Source organism: Pleurodeles waltl, chromosome 4_2, assembly GCF_031143425.1.
Source record: "Pleurodeles waltl isolate 20211129_DDA chromosome 4_2, aPleWal1.hap1.20221129, whole genome shotgun sequence".
In the NCBI taxonomy this organism is placed as follows: Eukaryota; Metazoa; Chordata; class Amphibia; order Caudata; family Salamandridae; genus Pleurodeles; species Pleurodeles waltl.
Genome location: NC_090443.1, coordinates 1,054,228,512 through 1,054,246,364, shown reverse-complemented (window position 1 = coordinate 1,054,246,364; position 17,853 = coordinate 1,054,228,512). Strand labels below are relative to the sequence as shown.

General features: G+C 47.0%; 1 protein-coding gene across 1 annotated transcript in view; it reads right to left on the bottom strand.

Annotated features, from left to right (window-relative positions):
• Positions 1–17,853, bottom strand: part of ZDHHC5 (zinc finger DHHC-type palmitoyltransferase 5) — a 404,963-nt gene that overhangs the window by 362,875 nt on the left and 24,235 nt on the right. Inside the window, exon 2 of the mRNA XM_069233064.1 lies at positions 15,820–16,985. Within this exon, the coding sequence (XP_069089165.1) occupies positions 15,820–15,923 (104 nt within the window). The 5' untranslated portion in view covers positions 15,924–16,985. The remainder of the gene's footprint in view (positions 1–15,819; positions 16,986–17,853) is intronic.

The window sequence follows — 17,853 nt, the reverse complement described above, 5'->3', positions numbered from 1 at the left end:
CCAGTGCCCTACAGCTGCAAGGACCTAAATCAAAGTTGGCTTATCAGCTTATTAATTAGTCCCCAATAAAGATTCTAATTATGCCTTGTCAATGTGGAGACCTGTTTGTGAGGATTCATTGAACCCTTGCCTACAAAACGGGGTGCACTCTTCAGAGAGTACTTAGGGTTGGCACCTGCAAAATACATTTCCAAAGCTCTATAAAGTCCTACTGTTTATCAAAGAATATTGTGTCATTACGTGTAGCCGGTAACTCAATGCAATCCATCCATGCACAAGACTTCGAGTGCAAGCATAACATGAGAACAGCGAAGAGGTGAGGAAAGCAGAAACTGAACTGAAAGCCAACTCAGCATCAATTTTTCAAGAGCACACTACTACAGAGATTACAGCAGAAGCCAAAGGACACAGACATGCATTCCAGAGGGTCCACTACAGAGATCGCAGCAGAACATGAAAGGCAAGACTTGCATCCTAGAGAGCATGGTAAAAGAGACGGTAGCAGAACCAAGAAGAGATGCACCTGCATTGCAGTGGGTCCATTACAGAGCTTTCAGGAGATCCCAGGGGACAGAGACCTGCATCTCAAATGGTACACTGCAGAGCTCGCAGCAGAATCTGATGGACACAGTTCTGCACCCCAGAGTCCTCTACAGACACCTCAACAGAACCGAGAGAGAACAGGCCTTAATCCAAAGGAGTTCATTACAGAGATCCCAGATGAACCTGGAGGACACAGGCCTACATCCCAGAAGGTCCACTAGAGGTCACAGCAGAACATGAAGGACATGGTCCTTTCCTCCCATAACATTCAAGCCTGCCCTTTAACTTCTCCATTAGATTAGGTAGTACTTATATTAGCTACGGAAACAGGCAAAAATGTTACATTTGTGCAGTGTACGAAATAAGTATACTAATAATGCATTAAACAATATTCATAAACATACTGAAAAAAGTTTGGGACATCTGATGAGAGAATAAGAAAACGGAAGAGCGTCACTAACCCGTACATAGCCTTGCAATAGATGATCAAAACTAGATTCAAGTTCATACATTACTTCTGCAGAGCAGAAGTAAAGCAAACAGAAGCCTCCTTAAAGCTACAGCTTCAAGAGGCACAGTCACTGTTATTCTTTGAGTAGGAGAGATGTCATAGCCAAGAGGGATCACAGAGAAGAGAACGCATAATTTTCATCCGGCAACCCTGCCATGTAAACGATTATTATAACTGCTTGTTACACAGGACAAAGCTTTTACGAGGCTTTATTTAACAGCAGAGAGACGTCAAATGTCTCAAGTTTCTATGTGCGTGGAAAGGGCTCACAAAATGTAATCTCCAGCAGGTCTGCGAGTCCTCTCGTCTGCCCAAACTTGCCCAAGAGTCAGTGCTTGTACAACACACCTTCAGGCACAACACACACCAAACCTCCCATCGCCTCTACAGTCCAAACTTCTATCTACATAGGCTTCCGATGAGCAAAGACATCTGTACAGATACAGTTTTCCAGTTAAATAATTTGTAGAGAGGCAAGCTGTCTCACATATGTGACCCACTGATTAGCATGACTGTCTCAAGATCTGAATCACTCAGATGTTTTATGACAGACTAGATGACTCCAGCCAAGTCTCTGAACAAAGGGAGGGTGAACAAGAGATGCCGTGTCCACGCCTTGTTCTCAGCAGTATTCCATCCACACTCCACGGGGACTCTTTGTTCACCACACTGCTAAAACTTCCTGCTGAGTCACTGGAAAGGATCTCACTGAACTTCTACAAAGAGTATGTGCAAAGAGCATGACAAGGAGCCCTTTCATGCATTGACCTCTGCTGGGTCAAATCAGGGGGACCACCTGCCTGTTACTTACGTGGCCTGTCCACTATTTTTAACACATGTCCGTTGCTCAGAATCAAACCTCTAATGGACAGTGTTTGTCCATAAATGCAATGGTATTAACGACGTAGCAAGGGATGTCTTCCCTTGGCTCAAGTCAGGTCTCTCATTGTGTTCTCTCCTTTTTTCTTTTTCCTTTCCCTCCATCCCTCTACCACTCACTCTCTTCCCATGCCAGGTCCAAGGAGCCGCAGCACAACAAAGAGATGCACATGCTGTGTCAAATACTACAGGCCTGACAAACAGACTTGTGGAGTACAGTCAGGCAGAAAGGTGGCACAACATACGCTGGCCTGATGCCACCGCCCCTGCCCTCTTAAAAGAATGGCAGGAGCCTGTAGTGGCTGAGCAGCAGGAGGTGCATTTAACCAGCACGTAACATAACTGCACAGGGGAATGGGGGCGCGGTGTACCGGAAACATGACAAACACTGACAACAGGAGTGTAAAAAACAAAAATAAACACAAACAAAAAAAAAAGTGCCATGGACGCAGCCAGAATGGGAAGGAAGCAGTGACAGACCAGGGTGAGTGGGAAGGAAGCAGTGACACAGACCAGGGTGAGTGGGAAGGAAGCAGTGACACAGACAAGGGTAAGAGGGAGGGAAAAAGACACTGGCTCAAGAAATGAAACAGGAGGGATGGCGGGATAAGAAGGAACCCGGACAAGGGAGGGAGGGCGGGAGGGATAAGAAGGAACCCGGACAAGGGAGGGAGGGAGGGAGGGATAAGAAGGGGCTCGGACAGGGGAGGGCAGAAGGGATAAGAAGGGGCTCGGACAGGGGAGGGCGGGAGGGTTAAGAAGGGGCTCGGACAGGGGAGGGAGGGATAAGAAGCGGCTCGGACAGGGGAGGGCGGGATAAGAAGGGGCTCGGACAGGGGAGGGCGGGAGGGAAGAAGGGGCTCGGACAGGGGAGGGCGGGAGGGAAGAAGGGGCTCGGACAGGGGAGGGCGGGAGGGAAGAAGGGGCTCGGACAGGGGAGGGAAGAAGGGGCTCGGACAGGGGAGGGCGGGAGGGAAGAAGGGGCTCGGACAGGGGAGGGAAGAAGCAACAAAGACAAGGGAGGGAGAATGGGAAGGAAGAAGATACTCACGTAAGGAAGGCAGAGTGGGAGAGAAGAAGCGACAGGGACAAAGGAGGGAGGGTGGAAGGAAAAATGGAGTACCTCAAATTACAGCACGATAAGCAGAAGGCTATTAATGAAAATGAAGCAAACAGTACTTGGTCTGTGATCCAAGTAAGTGAGGAGGAAGTGAAAATGTCATGTGTTGACGAACACGGAGTCAGCAAACGAGCAACAATAAAGCCAATGACCAATAAACAATGGGTGGGCTCCAAGTCCCTTGTAATAAACAATGTCCCTCGCATATGAAAGTGCATGCATGCTGTCTTAGGCAAGACCTAAAAATCGTTTATGCAATGAGTGTATTCCCTTCTTAAACCTCTTTGCTCGCTAGAATAGAATTGAAGGTGTTGTGTGTGCTATAGAGAGACGTGGACGATCAGCTGACCAGGAAATTAGAAGACCTGCACTCAAATTTAGCCCTTAGGATTTAACCAAATTTAGTGATGTGTGATCTTTGGAAAGAATAATCTATTAATTTCTCAACTACTTTTTCTGCCAAAACAATGAATGCTTAGAAGCAGGTTAAATGCTCAGTAGCCATACACTTTGGAACACTGTATAACCCATTTAGTAAAGTAGTTCATTTTTTTAGGGATCAACAATTTAGGAAGTAACCCCTTACATAAGGCACAGGGGACAGGGTTCAGCCAAACCAATACAAACGTTTTCCCCTGGACTTGTTATTAAAATCCCAACTTTCGCTATATGGGTGCTTAATTATCAAAACAAAAACAGCTGTAACTTCGATCTCAAACAATAACCAATTATGCTCCCTCCACAAATATTTAGAATCTCATAAATAGTTAATAAAATACACAAAAAATGTTAGTGACATTTGTTAGTTAATATAGTTTATCAGCCATTGGACCAGATACATCATCAAAAACATCTGATCTCAAATAACATAGAAAACAACTGTATATAATCAAAATACAGAAAAGGTTAGTGCTGATGCAGTGTTTCGGTTGATCCTTGACCTTCATCCCACCTTCTTCAGGACCAATAACTGAAATTAAATAAAACTAGGAGAAAAACACACATATATATAGTCGCTAAAAAGATTATCTAAACACATATGGTTAGGCATACAATGTTTTTTTTACTAGAATTCATTTTTTATACTTACACCATATTGAAACAAACAAACATGACTATCAACAAGGTGTACATTTATACCTATCAAGCATCAATAAATATTTCATTATATAATATTCTTTACCATGTCTAATTTTATACACATTTAATTGGCATGCTTATGGTATACTGTTGCCCCGAGTATCAAATAAAAGATCATGGGGATTTGGAGGAAGCCGACTGGGAGAAGGCACGTACGTTCCCTGCAGAAGTAGCCATACCTACATCGCTCTGGCTAGTTCAGTTTAAAATATTGCATCGGGTGTATTACACCCGTACCCTACTTTATAAAGTGAGGAAGGCGAGATGTATGGAATGCCTTCGAGGGTGCGGGGAAGAAGGCACATTTTATCACACGATATGTAGTTGCCACAGAACTTAATTTTTCTGGAGGGGGTGGGCCGGACATTAGAGGACGGCATGGGGATTCACCTGGAACCAAATCCAGAGACTAAACTCCTGGGAATTTGGGGACACACTGATCATACTAGATATCATACGTTACTGATCAATCTTGGCAACATGGTGGCTAAAAGGGACATTGTCAGGAATTGGGGATTCGGGAGGGTATGGATAGATGCCGGATACTGGACAAATAAGTATACAGAGGGAGAGGCAAGTGAAATAGAGCAAAATAAATATGAGACGATATGGGGTGGATGGGAGTCAATGCAAACGACATGGGAACGGCCCACAGCAAGCTTATAGACCTGGTGGGGAGGGCTACTTAACAGGGGAGAAGTGGGCCTGTGGTGAACACAAGGGACGCCGGCGGGGGTTCATGAAGATGTGGATGTTTACCACGCCGGAACCCCATATATACATTGCACTTGTAAGGAGAGGTACTGTGGGGAAAGGGGTGTGGGGTGGCACAGTTGGTCTGTGCTTTTCCGTTCTGTTTTCTGCAAAACCGAATAATAAATTTAAAAAAATAAAAAGATCCTAAGGGACAGCCTTCATTTCCTTCCTTTATATTTTAACTTGTCATAACAGTGTTCTTACCCATTGATATTCTCTAGGATTTGATATCATGCATATTAAAGGTGCCTTGCTTCTATTGTCCTTAGTACGAACGGTCTCTTTCATTCCCAATGAGATAAGAAGCTATAGAAATAAAAGGCTTTTTCATTCTTTTATTGACATTAATAAGTTATTATTAATCCATATGTGTCACTCAAGGTCTTACCTAATAATTAAGACTTTGCACCTCAAATGTCACGTGGGTAAAGCAACTATGGCAAGTCTACTGCTCTTTTTTGGCCCGAGCAAGACTGTCGCTATGATCATGCAGATCTCAGCAGCCAGTAAACTGCTCCTTAAAGTGGCATTTTCAACTACCAGCACAGCATAAAAATCCATTATGTAACTCAGCTTACATTTCATAGTCCGCTTTTAATGTGTTCACTGCCCTAGAGGCACCATCAATTTTCCTAGGTTTAGCTTATCACTAAAATCTCCCGTCTACTTATCGCAGCTCACAGTTTGTTGTATCTGCTAGTTTATGAATCAACACAGGTCTTGCAGGCTGTCAATACGGTGTCCTATACATCTAAAAACACATATAGGCATATTCAGATTGGTATTATGTTAAGAGCTACTTATTTGGATATCACTATTGCCTAATTAGAGAGCACATTGGCTAAAATCTCTGTCTTGCAGGATCACAAGATCCTTTAAAAAAAAAAAACTGCGACCTATTGCTATCCTTCATTTACACAGGAAGGTGGTTTTCCTTTGGTCCCTTATCTAACTAATCCTTTACCTAGTTAGCCTTCCTATTCTTGTGCTTTCCCATTAGTCTCTTATCCGTACTATGCCGTCGGTTTACCTACGTGAAATTTGAGCTCCAAAGTCGTAAATATTAGGTAAGACCTTGAGTGACATATAGATTAATTATAACTTATTATTGCTGTAGGAAGCTGGCTCTCTATATAGTGGACCAAAATGAGGTACACTGTGCAGAGTCCAAACAATCACAGGGGCACAAATTACATCCCAAATGCTCTCTTTCTGGGTAGTGTGCTTGAGCGGTTAGGCTCATCAGACTGTAGTGCTAAGCATGTAAAACATACCTTCATGCAGTGAGACACACTCAAAGAAATCCAACACCAATTTACGAAAATTACACATACTGCTATCTAAATTTGGGTATGAATATCACAGGAGTCAGGTGAGTACTTTTGTGTAGCAAATTTATAGTCTTTTTTTTTATAATCAACAGTGCAATTTTCAGATGTGGTAATGGTATCCTATGGAGAAAGAACAAGCACTGCATACAGGAAACGTACAGCAACTTACTGGACCATTCGCCTGTACTTAAGGTGAGTAGGGGGCAAGGTCCAAGGCTACACCAGCGGCTCTGAGGCACCCAGGTGCAGAGGTGTGTTACGGCATTGGAGGTCCAATTCAAGTCTATGGGGGATCAGTCCAGTTGCAAAGTTGCTGATGTACTGAAAGGACAGTCCAGGGGAACCCAAGTGAGGGTAGGGGGGTGGGCTGATTTGGCCCTTGAAGTTTCTGTCTCCTAGTCCCTCGCGGTGGATCTACAGAAATAGGCTGCAGATGCAGTCTCTAAGTCCACAGTGGCCAAACTCAGGGTGGGCTTTTTCTCTGGAGGGCCTGGGAACCACGTTGACAATGTTGGCCCAATTCAACACGGCTAGGTGGCTCAGGTGCAGTGATGTCGGCAGTGTGGTTTTTTTGCGCTTCCGGTCGCCTCAGTTCTTTCTCGGGTGCCTGCGGATGTAGGGGAACCAGCTCCTCTACTCCAAGGGAGTTCTTCTAGATGAATTGCAAAGCACTGGCAGCTCTTCCAGCTTTTTGTAGGCTGCAGCGGCAGGACAGGTCAGATGCTCCTCTAGCGTCGGTTGCAGCAGGCAGGGTTGACGCCAAGTCAGTTGTGCTCCTTGGTTCTCTGGTTTGGCAGGCTTCTTGTCTGCTCCTCCTTTTGTGTCCAGCAGAGACCTGGTTTCCTGGTTTAAGGGGGTCCCTTAAATACTCAATTTAGGGAGCATTAAGGGGAGTGAAGGGTACTAGCCAATGGGCTACTTATCCTTGGGATCACTACAACCCGTAGATTACCACTTCCTGTGGGGAGTGGACAGCACCCTGTCCAGAGTTTCTAAATTCCATCACTCACAAAACGGCGGAATTTCCAAAGTCGTGTCCACTTCAGGCTGGTCCCTCAGGGGTGTGTTCAGCCTAGAAGGGTGACACGCCTCATGCATAGAAAATTGTCCCACCCGGCCCTGGTGCCAGATAGGCCCTTGGGTTAGTGGGTTGGCCTCTTCCACTGAGGAAGGCCAGATCTACATACCAAAGGCGGGGGACTTCTTTGAAGCTCCTGCCTTGGAATGTAGGACATTGGGTGGGATAGGGATAGGTGACACCCCCGTATGGTCAGGCTTTTGTCTCAGGCCTCTAGAGAATGAAGTCTCTGACCCTGGGAGGTCAGATTCTCGTCTGTTGGTGGCAGACTGTCCAGAACCAGTCAGTAAGCTCACCTGCAGTTGGTAGGATTTTCAGGGGGCACCTCTAAGGTGCCCTCTGGGTGCATGTATTAATAAACCAATCACTGGTATAAGTGAGGGTTTAATAATATGAGATGTTTTATACCAAACCCCTTGCCGTCTCCCCCGCTTAGGCTCACCACGGGCCCACATCTCCCTTTTTACAAAGGCCTCCCTCCCCAGTCTATGAGCTCGCTATGAGCCTCCTTACGTCACTGGCACTGCCTCCTATCCACCCCAAATCGCCTCATATTTCTTTCCCTTGCCTCTCCCCCAGTATACTTATTTTTTCCAGTATCCGCCATTTATCCACACCCTCCCACTCCTCGTGGCATTCTTTTGATACTCATGGCAACAATATGCCCTAAGCACATTAATTACATGTTTATGAAATCTGACACAGTAAAGAATGATATCATTAAATCATGCCTAATGATGCTCGATATGTATGAATATACAATGTTGATTATCAAGTCTATTTGTTTAAATATGTGATATGAATCAAAGAATTAAAGGAAGAACATTGTATGCCCAACCATATGTGTTTAGATAATCTGTTTAACAACTGTTTTTATGGCAATATATTTTATTAATTCTCCGACTTTTAATTCAGTTATTTGTCCTGACGGAGGGCAAAGGTCAAGGAGCCACCGACCTCTGCATCAACAGTAACCTTTGAGTATTCTGATAGTGTGCAGCTGTATTCTGTTATTTGTGGACCAAATGTTTTTGATGATGTATCTGGTCCAATGGATGATAAGAACGAGTTACTTACCTTCAGTAACGACTTTTCTGGTGGATACATTAGCTACCTGTGGATTCCTCACCTGATGAATACTCCCATGGCGCCAGCATTCGACGGAAATCTTCTTACTAGTCTCTGCACGTCGACGAGGACGTCACTCTAGCCCACGCGACGCCGTCTGACGTCATACAGGCAATAAGAGGTCCTCGCCGACGTGCCGATGACAGTACCAACATTTTTTACGTGCATGAGAATAATAATAACCCAATGTAATGAAAGAGCAAAGCAACATCTCTTAATATTGTAAATCACACAACATTGCAATAAAATAGCTGTAGATTTAATATAACCTTTTTTTTTTTTTTTTTAAACAAATAAATATATTTATACATACAAATCATGTATATACACAATATATATAGATTTATATATAAATATACACATATATACAAATATCATATATGCAAAATGTATTGCAACTTTGAAGACCAAAAGGAGCACACTCAAGGATTGCTTGGAGAGACCAAAAAGGCAACGGGGAGGCGGGTGGGACCGTGAGGAATCCACAGGTAGCTAATGTATCCACCAGAAAAGTCGTTACCGAAGGTAAGTAACTCGTTCTTCTGATGGATACAACTACCTGTGGATTCCTCACCTGATGAATAGAGTCCCAAAGCAGTACCACGCCCGGCGGTGGGTGCCTAAATGGTCAAACCAAGAAATCCTGCAGCACTGACCGTGCAAAATGACCGTCCCTTCTGACCTCAGAGTCCAAACAGTAATGTTTCACAAAAGTGTGAAGGGACGACCAAGTTGCGGCCTTGCAGATGTCGACCACAGGAACACCCCTGGCCAAGGCCGAAGAGGCCGACTTAGCTCTGGTGGAGTGAGCTCTAATGCCCTCAGGCGGATCCTTCTTTGCCAAAGAGTAACAGATTTTAATGCAAAGAACAACCCACCTGGAGAGTGTTCTCTTGTGGACTGCCTTTCCTCTCCTCTTGCCCACGTATCCGACAAACAGCTGATCCTCCAGCCTGATATCCTTCATTCTGTCGATATAGAAGCTCAACGCCCTTTTTGGGTCCAGGCGATGTAGTCTTTCTTCCTCCTTTGAAGGATGAGGCGGAGGATAAAACGTGGACAAAGTGATTGTCTGAGCCAAATGGAAGGGTGAAACAACCTTCGGAAGGAAAGCAGCCTTGGTCCTCAACACCACCTTATCCCCATAAAACGTTATATAAGGGGGTTTAACCGATAAGGCCTGCAACTCACTCACTCTCCTTGCAGATGTTATAGCTACCAGGAATACTGTTTTAATAACCAAATACCTTAAGGGGCAAGAATGCATAGGCTCAAAAGGGGACCCCATAAGGAAAGTCAGGACCAAGGACAAATCCCATTGAGGCATAACGAATGGTTTTGGAGGATATTGATTCAGAAGACCTTTCAAGAATCTGAGAACAATAGGGGATTTAAATAGCGATGGTTGGTCTGGAAGACAAATGAAGGCTGACAAGGCCGACAAATAACCCTTAATGGTAGCCACTGCACAACCTTTCTGCGCTAGAGACCGTGCAAAAGACAAAACATGTGACAGATGAGCATGTAAGGGATCAATCTGTCTCTCTCCACACCACATAACAAATTTAGACCACCTATTAGCGTAGATAGATTTAGTGGAGTGTCGCCTGGCCGCTAAGATAACATCCACTACATCAGGCGGGAGAGAGAAGGAACTCAGGTTGCCCCGTTCAATCTCCAAGCATGTAGGTGCAGACTCTGGAGGTTGGGGTGTAAAACCTGCCCCTGCGACTGCGAGAGGAGGTCTGCCCTGAGAGGGAGACGGAGCGGACGGCACAGTGAGAGTTGGAGAAGGTCGGAGTACCATACCCTCCTTGGCCAATCCGGAGCTATTAAGATGACTTGGGCCCGGTCTTGGCGAATTTTCCTCAACACTCGAGGAATCAAGGGTATGGGGGGAAACGCGTAAAGCAACTGGTCGCACCAGGTTATCTGAAACGCGTCCCCCAACGCTCCCTGCATCGGATACTGGAGGCTGCAGAATAACGGGCAATGCGCGTTCTCCCGAGTGGCAAACAGATCTATCCGAGGAAACCCCCACATCTGGAAGATTAAACAGACTTGATCTGGATGGAGACGCCACTCGTGGTCTGCCGAGAATTGGCGACTGAGACTGTCCGCACGTACATTCAAGACCCCGGCCAGATGATTTGCCACCAAGCAAATCTGATGGTCCTTTGCCCAGGACCATAGTCGAAGAGCTTCTCTGCAGAGAAGGTACGACCCTACTCCTCCCTGTTTGTTTATGTACCACATCGTGGTAGTATTGTCCGTCAGGACCTGTACCGACTGACCACGAAGGGATGGGAGGAAGGCCTTGAGAGCCAGACGTACAGCCCGTAACTCCAACAGATTGATATGAAACACCTGTTCCTCTGGAGACCAAAGCCCTTTGATCTCCAGATCCCCCAGATGAGCTCCCCATCCTAGGGTGGAAGCATCCGTTATGACCGTGGCCACTGGTGGCGACTGCGCGAACGGCTTTCCCTGTGAAAGATTGTTGCCCGCAATCCACCACTTCAATTCCACAGCAGCATCTCTGGAGATCTTGACAGTACCTTCTAAATCTCCCTTGTGTTGAGACCACTGCCTTCGGAGGCACCACTGAAGAGCCCTCATGTGCCAGCGAGCATGCGTGACCAACAGAATGCAGGAGGCGAACAGACCGAGCAGACGAAGGACCTTGAGGACTGGAACCACCGCTCCATTTCGAAACATTGGAACCAATTCCTGAATATCTTGAATCCGCTGAGGCGGAGGAAAGGCTCGACTCAATGTTGTATCCAGTACTGCCCCTATGAACAGGAGGCGCTGAGAGGGCTCCAGGTGAGATTTGGGCACGTTCACCGAAAAGCCCAGGTCGAACAACAACTGGGTTGTTGACTGCAGATGATGCGACACAAGCTCCGGGGACTTGGCTTTGATCAACCAGTCGTCCAAGTAAGGGAATACTGCTATCCCCTTCCTTCTGAGCTCCGCCGCAACCACTGACATCACCTTTGTGAAGACTCGAGGTGCTGAAGTAAGACCAAACGGGAGGACCGCAAACTGATAGTGCTGCGACCCTACCACAAACCGGAGATACTTCCTGTGCGACTTGAGTATCGGGATATGAAAGTAAGCATCCTGCAAGTCGACAGACACCATCCAATCTTCCTTGTTCAACGCCAAAAGCACCTGTGCTAGGGTCAGCATCTTGAACTTTTCCTGTTTGAGGAACCAATTCAAGATCCTCAGATCCAGGATTGGTCTCAACTGACCATCCTTTTTGGGAATCAGGAAGTATCTTGAGTAACAACCTCGACCCTTTTCCTGCTCTGGGACCAACTCTACTGCGCCCTTTGAAAGGAGGACTTGAACCTCCTGTTCCAGCAACAGGAGGTGTTCTTCTGAACAATAAGATGGGCGGGGCGGGATGAGGGGCGGGAACTCCCAAAAGGGAAGGGCGTAGCCTTTCCCCACAATGCCGAGAACCCAAGTGTCCGTGGTGATAGACTTCCACTTGTGGAGAAAATGCTGTAATCTTCCCCCTACAGGAGAGGAGTGAGTGGGAAACGGTGGAAGCCTAAGGCTGCTTCCCCTGCTGCACCCCTCCAGAGGACGAGGAAGAGGCAGAGTGCTGTTGAGAGGCTCCTCTGGTACGGGCCCCACCCCTCCCCCTCCCTCTAAATGACCTATAGGGGAGGGAAGAGGCGGGTTGCTGGAACCTCCCCCGAAAGGAAGAGGAAGAAGAGCCACGCCCAAATCCCCGAAACCTCCTGAAAAATCTAGAAGAGGCAGAGGAAGAAGGAGCTTGCAGTCCTAACGATTTGGCTGTGGCTCTGCTCTCCTTAAATCGTTCCAAGGCCGAATCTGCCTTGGCTCCAAACAGTCTGTCCCCATCAAACGAGAGGTCCAGCAGGGTCGACTGCACATCCGCAGAAAACCCTGAGTTTCGGAGCCAGGCCTGTCTTCTTGCCACCACAGCCGTGCCCATCGCCCTGGCCACCGAGTCGGTCGTGTCCAGCCCAGACTGGATAATCTGGGTCGCGGCAGCCTGGGCGTCCGAGACCACATCCAAGAGACCCTGGGGGAGCTCCGTAAATGAAGACGAAATATCATCCATCAGAGCATGGATGTACCTCCCCAGAATGCACGTTGCGTTGGTGGCCTTCAACGCCAAACTGCATGACGAAAATATTTTCTTGGACTGCGCATCCAGTTTCTTGGAGTCTCTGTCTCCAGGCACCGTCGGGAAGGAACCAGGCGCTGACTTTGAGGAACAGGAGGCTTGCACCACCAAGCTCTCCGGCGTAGGGTGTCTAGAGAGAAAGCCAGGATCAGATGGTGCAGCTCGATACCTCCTGGCCACAGCCCTATGAACGGCCGAGGAAGACACCGGCTTCTTCCACACCTCCAACACCGGATCCAGCAAAGCCTCATTAAATGGCAAGAGAGGCTCAGCTGCAGCAGAGGCCGGATGCAATACCTCTGTCAGCAAATTCTGCTTCGCCTCTGCCACCGGCAAAGGCAGGTCCAAAAAGCTCGCTGCCTTCCTCACCACAGCATGAAAGGAAGCAGCCTCCTCCGTATATTCCCCTGGAGATGAAAGGTCCCATTCAGGGGAAGTGTCCAGCCCACTGGCTGTATCCAGACCATGTAGTCCGTCTCCAGAGTCCTCAATCTCTCCCTCCTCTAAGACTCGCTGGTACTCCTGCTCTTCTAAAAGACGGAGAGCACGCCTCCTCGAATGAAGTCTCTCCTCGATACGCGGAGTCGACATGGCCTCTGCCGACGTCGAAGAACGGCGCCGATCTCCAGAAGCATCTGACGCCGCGTCCGGCGCCACAGGCAGCTTCGGCGCAGAGGTAGGAGCCGGAGGACGAGGTCTTGGAGCCGATGGACCAACCGGAGTCACAGGGCAAAATCCTGACTTCGACGGAAGGGCAACCTCCGGGGCCGAAACATCCGAAGCCACCGGAGCGGCCACCGGCGCCGAGCCCACATTCCCAAAAGGGAGAAAGGGCATAAAGGGTGCCGGCCGAAGAGGCGCAGGATCACCCAACGAAAAGGCCAAGGGCCCCGAAGGACCAGCCGGAGCAGCTCCTGGAGCCATCTGCTGAAAGATGGTATACATCGCATTAAGAAACGCGGTACTATCGGCTCCAGGAGTGGGAAAAACCGGATACTGGGGTGCCTGGATCGAGGGCGACCCCGACCTCGACGTCTGCGACGCCGGAGAAAACACAAGAGGCTGCACCACCTCAATCACTGACGCCTGACCAGGCGAAGTCGGTGACGCCGGAGAGGGCAACGGCGTCGATGGATGCGGCGTGACCGTGGGGCTGACCTCCCAAGTCCTCAGACGCCGAGCCGAAGGTGACCTCGAACGAGACTCCTTGCTGGAATGACGTCGTGAGTCTCTACGGCGCCGGGAGTCTCGATGACGCCGGTGAGACCTTGGCGAAGAAGACTTCTTATGATGTTTCTCCTTCTTCTTTGACTTTGCCATGAATAACTTGGCCTCACGCTCTTTGAGGGCCTTCGGATTCATGTGTTGATATGAATCGCAAGTCGAGACGTCGTGGTCGGAGCTCAAACACCATAGACAGTCGGAGTGAGGATCTGTAACTGACATCTTGCCCCCACACTCTCGACAGGGCTTGAAACCCGACTTCCTCTGAGACATTATTACCGCAGAGAAGACTACACAGCAGACAATACACTGTAACCACGAAGGTAACAGTAGCTCCCTCGAAGATAACCGTTTCGAATGCACGGAAAAAAGGGAACTGTCATCGGCACGTCAGCGAGGACCTCTTATTGCCTGTATGACGTCAGACGGCGTCGCGTGGGCTAGAGTGACGTCCTCGTCGACGTGCAGAGACTAGTAAGAAGATTTCCGTCGAATGCTTGCGCCATGGGAGTATTCATCAGGGGAGGAATCCACAGGTAGTTGTATCCATCAGAAACTATATTTAAAAACGTCACTAGTATTTTACTTGTATTTTATTAAGTATTTATAAGATTCTGAATATTGTGGCTGGAGCGTAATTGGTTATTGTTTGTGATCAAAGTTGTATCTGTAGTTCTTATGTTGATAATTAAGCATCCACATAGCAAAAGTTTGGATTTTAACAACAAGTCCAGGGGAAAAAAACATTTAAATTGGCGTCCATGTTTAAGCGACTCATTACATGCAAGATCAGTGCGTTTAACAGAAATATATCTTTTGAGCAATTCTGCACAGCTGCCGAGTCTGTTAAAAGTACCCATCATCCCAGTTTGAACACCTATTTAACAAGTAGCTTAATCGCTCCTGCTCTGTGAGCTTCTGCCACAAGCAACAACTTATACGTGCTGATGGTAAGCCTTTATCAAAGCAGGCAAGTGGAATCTTAATGTGATGGCTTAAAAGGGGTGGGAAATACATAGTTAGCCCCTCTTCCGCACCCACCGCCAGAAAGTCTTGACCGACAAAGGGAAAAAGGATGGTAAGGGAGGGGGTCAGGCTACAGGCTGAAGTATGGGCTAGCATGGAGGCCACAGAAAGCACAGCTACTGTCTGCCGAAAGAGAGTCCACCACCTAAAAGAAAGACAAGGCCACTCCAATGTAGGCTGGGTGACGTACAAAATTAGTGAAGCAACCCCACTCCAATCCATGAGCATGTTTATATGGGAGACCACGCTCAGAGAAGCCTGACCGACCACTATGCATTTAGTCCATAAACCCAAAGTGGAGCATAAAAGTGGGCCCAACACTAAGAAGGTGGATGCAGAACAAAGCATACAATTTATAACCAATTTGCTGCCCTGCACTCCAAACTTATGCCAAGGATGTGGTGTAATGTAGGCCTCTCTCCCAAATAAATGGGCACATGGTGGAGTCATACAGTAGGTCTGACACAGATTTATGTTTAGATCCTGTTCACACACAAAAGTGCAAGCTATAGTCCCAACATACAGCTTTCCAATTTATTTACTACTCGGGCTTCCACTTCATGCTTAGAAGGCTTAATGCTCTGTTTTAAGCTCAGACTATGCGTTCAGAATAGATAATGTGCCTTAGGACTAATCCATAACTCTACATTTAGTAAAAATTCCACAAGCAGAAAATACACTGACACTCCAGCCTGGGCCCAGGTTCTGAACGTAGAGCAGGGTCCTAAGAAAAAGTGTCCTCCACACAGGGCCCTTATGTGAAGAATCTGGGTCCAAGTTGGAGCAATGGAGTACAGGTTTTGTGGGACCTGAAGGTGGTTACTGCTCTGTGAAAATGTAACAAAATAGCGAGAACTAGAACCCCCGCACACCCAGAACTCTAAACAGTGGAAGTTGTATGACAACACTCACGTGAAGGCAAAGAAGAGGGTCGTGGAGCCCACAAGGAAGATGATGGCTGCAGAAACCGGGATGTACTTGCTGGGTTTGAACCTCTTGGTGGAACCTGCGGGCATCTTGGAGCTGAGAGCGATGATCTCCTGTGAAGCATAGCCCAAGCCCAATAAGGGACAGAGGGCAAGGGGGTGAGGAGGGAGGGGGTTAGGAAAGGAGGGTGGTGGGTTTTCAATCAACTAACAGAACATCATCAGCCAAGAGCAGGTAGTAAAAGGAAAGCTGCAGCTTGTGTCATTACAGGGAAAAACATGCAACATTCACATGACTCCACAGGAGACGCCCAAATAGTGACCATGCACAGCAAGGGAAACTTCTCCAAATACTCTCAGAGATGTAAGGAAGGCCAAGGTCCACCAAGCAGGCTAGGGCTCCACGTAACCTTCACCGCCACCAAAGTTCAGGTATCAGCGGCCCTCTCATCATCTCCACAGATTCTTCTTAACCACACATGCCCAATTTACTGGGGCAGCAGCTGGAGAACAGGGCCAGTGACAGTGGCAACTGCTACTGTTCTATAGGAACCAAAGGAAACCCAGAAAGGCATTTCAGCTCTGCAGTGTCAGACTCCCCATTTTGTCAACTGGCAAGAAATCAGTGCACAGGGGCAGGGTACAAGGGAAGAGCAGCTTCTGAGATTAAGGGTGAAATTCACGTTGTTTCCTTTGTTTTCCAATGGGTAAACCAAGCAACAGCTGATAAGAGGCTGATCCTAAAATCCTCTTCTGCAGGAGGGGCGGGGGGTGACACAGCAGAGTCACTGGCTGAGTGAGTCTTCCTTTCGATCTGCTGCTGGGTGCGCTCTACCCATCTCCAGCCTATTTAACTGCTTGCAACATCACTCTTCTCCAATCCTTTCAAGCCCCAATGTTCAAAGCAACCAAAATTAAGGTTCTGGCTGGCACAATTAAGTAGCATTCAGTTTAAAAAAAAAAAAAAAGTACATGAAGTAATGCTTTGAGTGGGTGTTATATGTTGTACAGTTTGTTTCAGCAGATTCCAGCTTCTCACTATTCCTGGGCAGGATTCCTTTCAGCCATTCATTATCGGAGGAAGCCGTCTGGACACCATCCTGAAAGGCTTACTCTTGACACAGCAAGGCAGAGTCACTTGTTCTCCAACTTCTGGTAAAGAAATAAAAAAATGATTAATGAACTCTGAAAGAATGAAATGCTTCATATGCAAATCATGTGGACAGACAAAGTTCATCGATACGATATGTCTTATGCGCAATGAAACATTTTCAGACCATCAAGCCAAGTAACTCCTACAAACCCAAATAAGAAACAGCAATGAAGACAGTTATTTCCCATTCCAGGTGGATCATATCACATCAATATTAACCGGCAAAGTTCTCACACGAATGAGGAGACCATTCTCACAGCTTGAATGAAGCACAAGTACAATAAGTATGAGGGGTTTGCACAAGACAGTTATAGCCACAAGAAGCAACCTGGTCAAGATATATAATAAAAACAGAAATGGGTGAATAACCAAATAAATAAGAGAACAGAGCCAATGGTTAGGCACTAAGAGCACCTATGCACAAGTCAAGCCTTGAAAGTGTTTGCCATATAAATTATTCAAAAAAACAGTTTAGAAATATGCTAAGCCCTGTACACACTCCCTGTACCACACATCCCCAGGATCACGTCTTAAAAGGGTGTGAATTCCTATAGCCAAACACGCAGGACATATTGTTGGGGGTCAAGGACAACAGGTTTTTATGTTTATTTTGTCCTTGGGACAAATAGGCCCACGCTGATGAAGCACAAGCCCTTTGGCTTCTAGTTTACAGTGACACATTATGGATCAGGGAAGGGCACTGCTGTTCAAACCTGTATTTATGGTTCATTAATGCAAAGCCTTTACTATTAGGGTGAGCAATCTAAGGAAATGTACGCTTGGACTGCACTACTGACAGTGGTTCAAATATAAAAATGTGCACACGTTTGCAAAGTTTAACAACATGAGACTACGTATAATACTCCC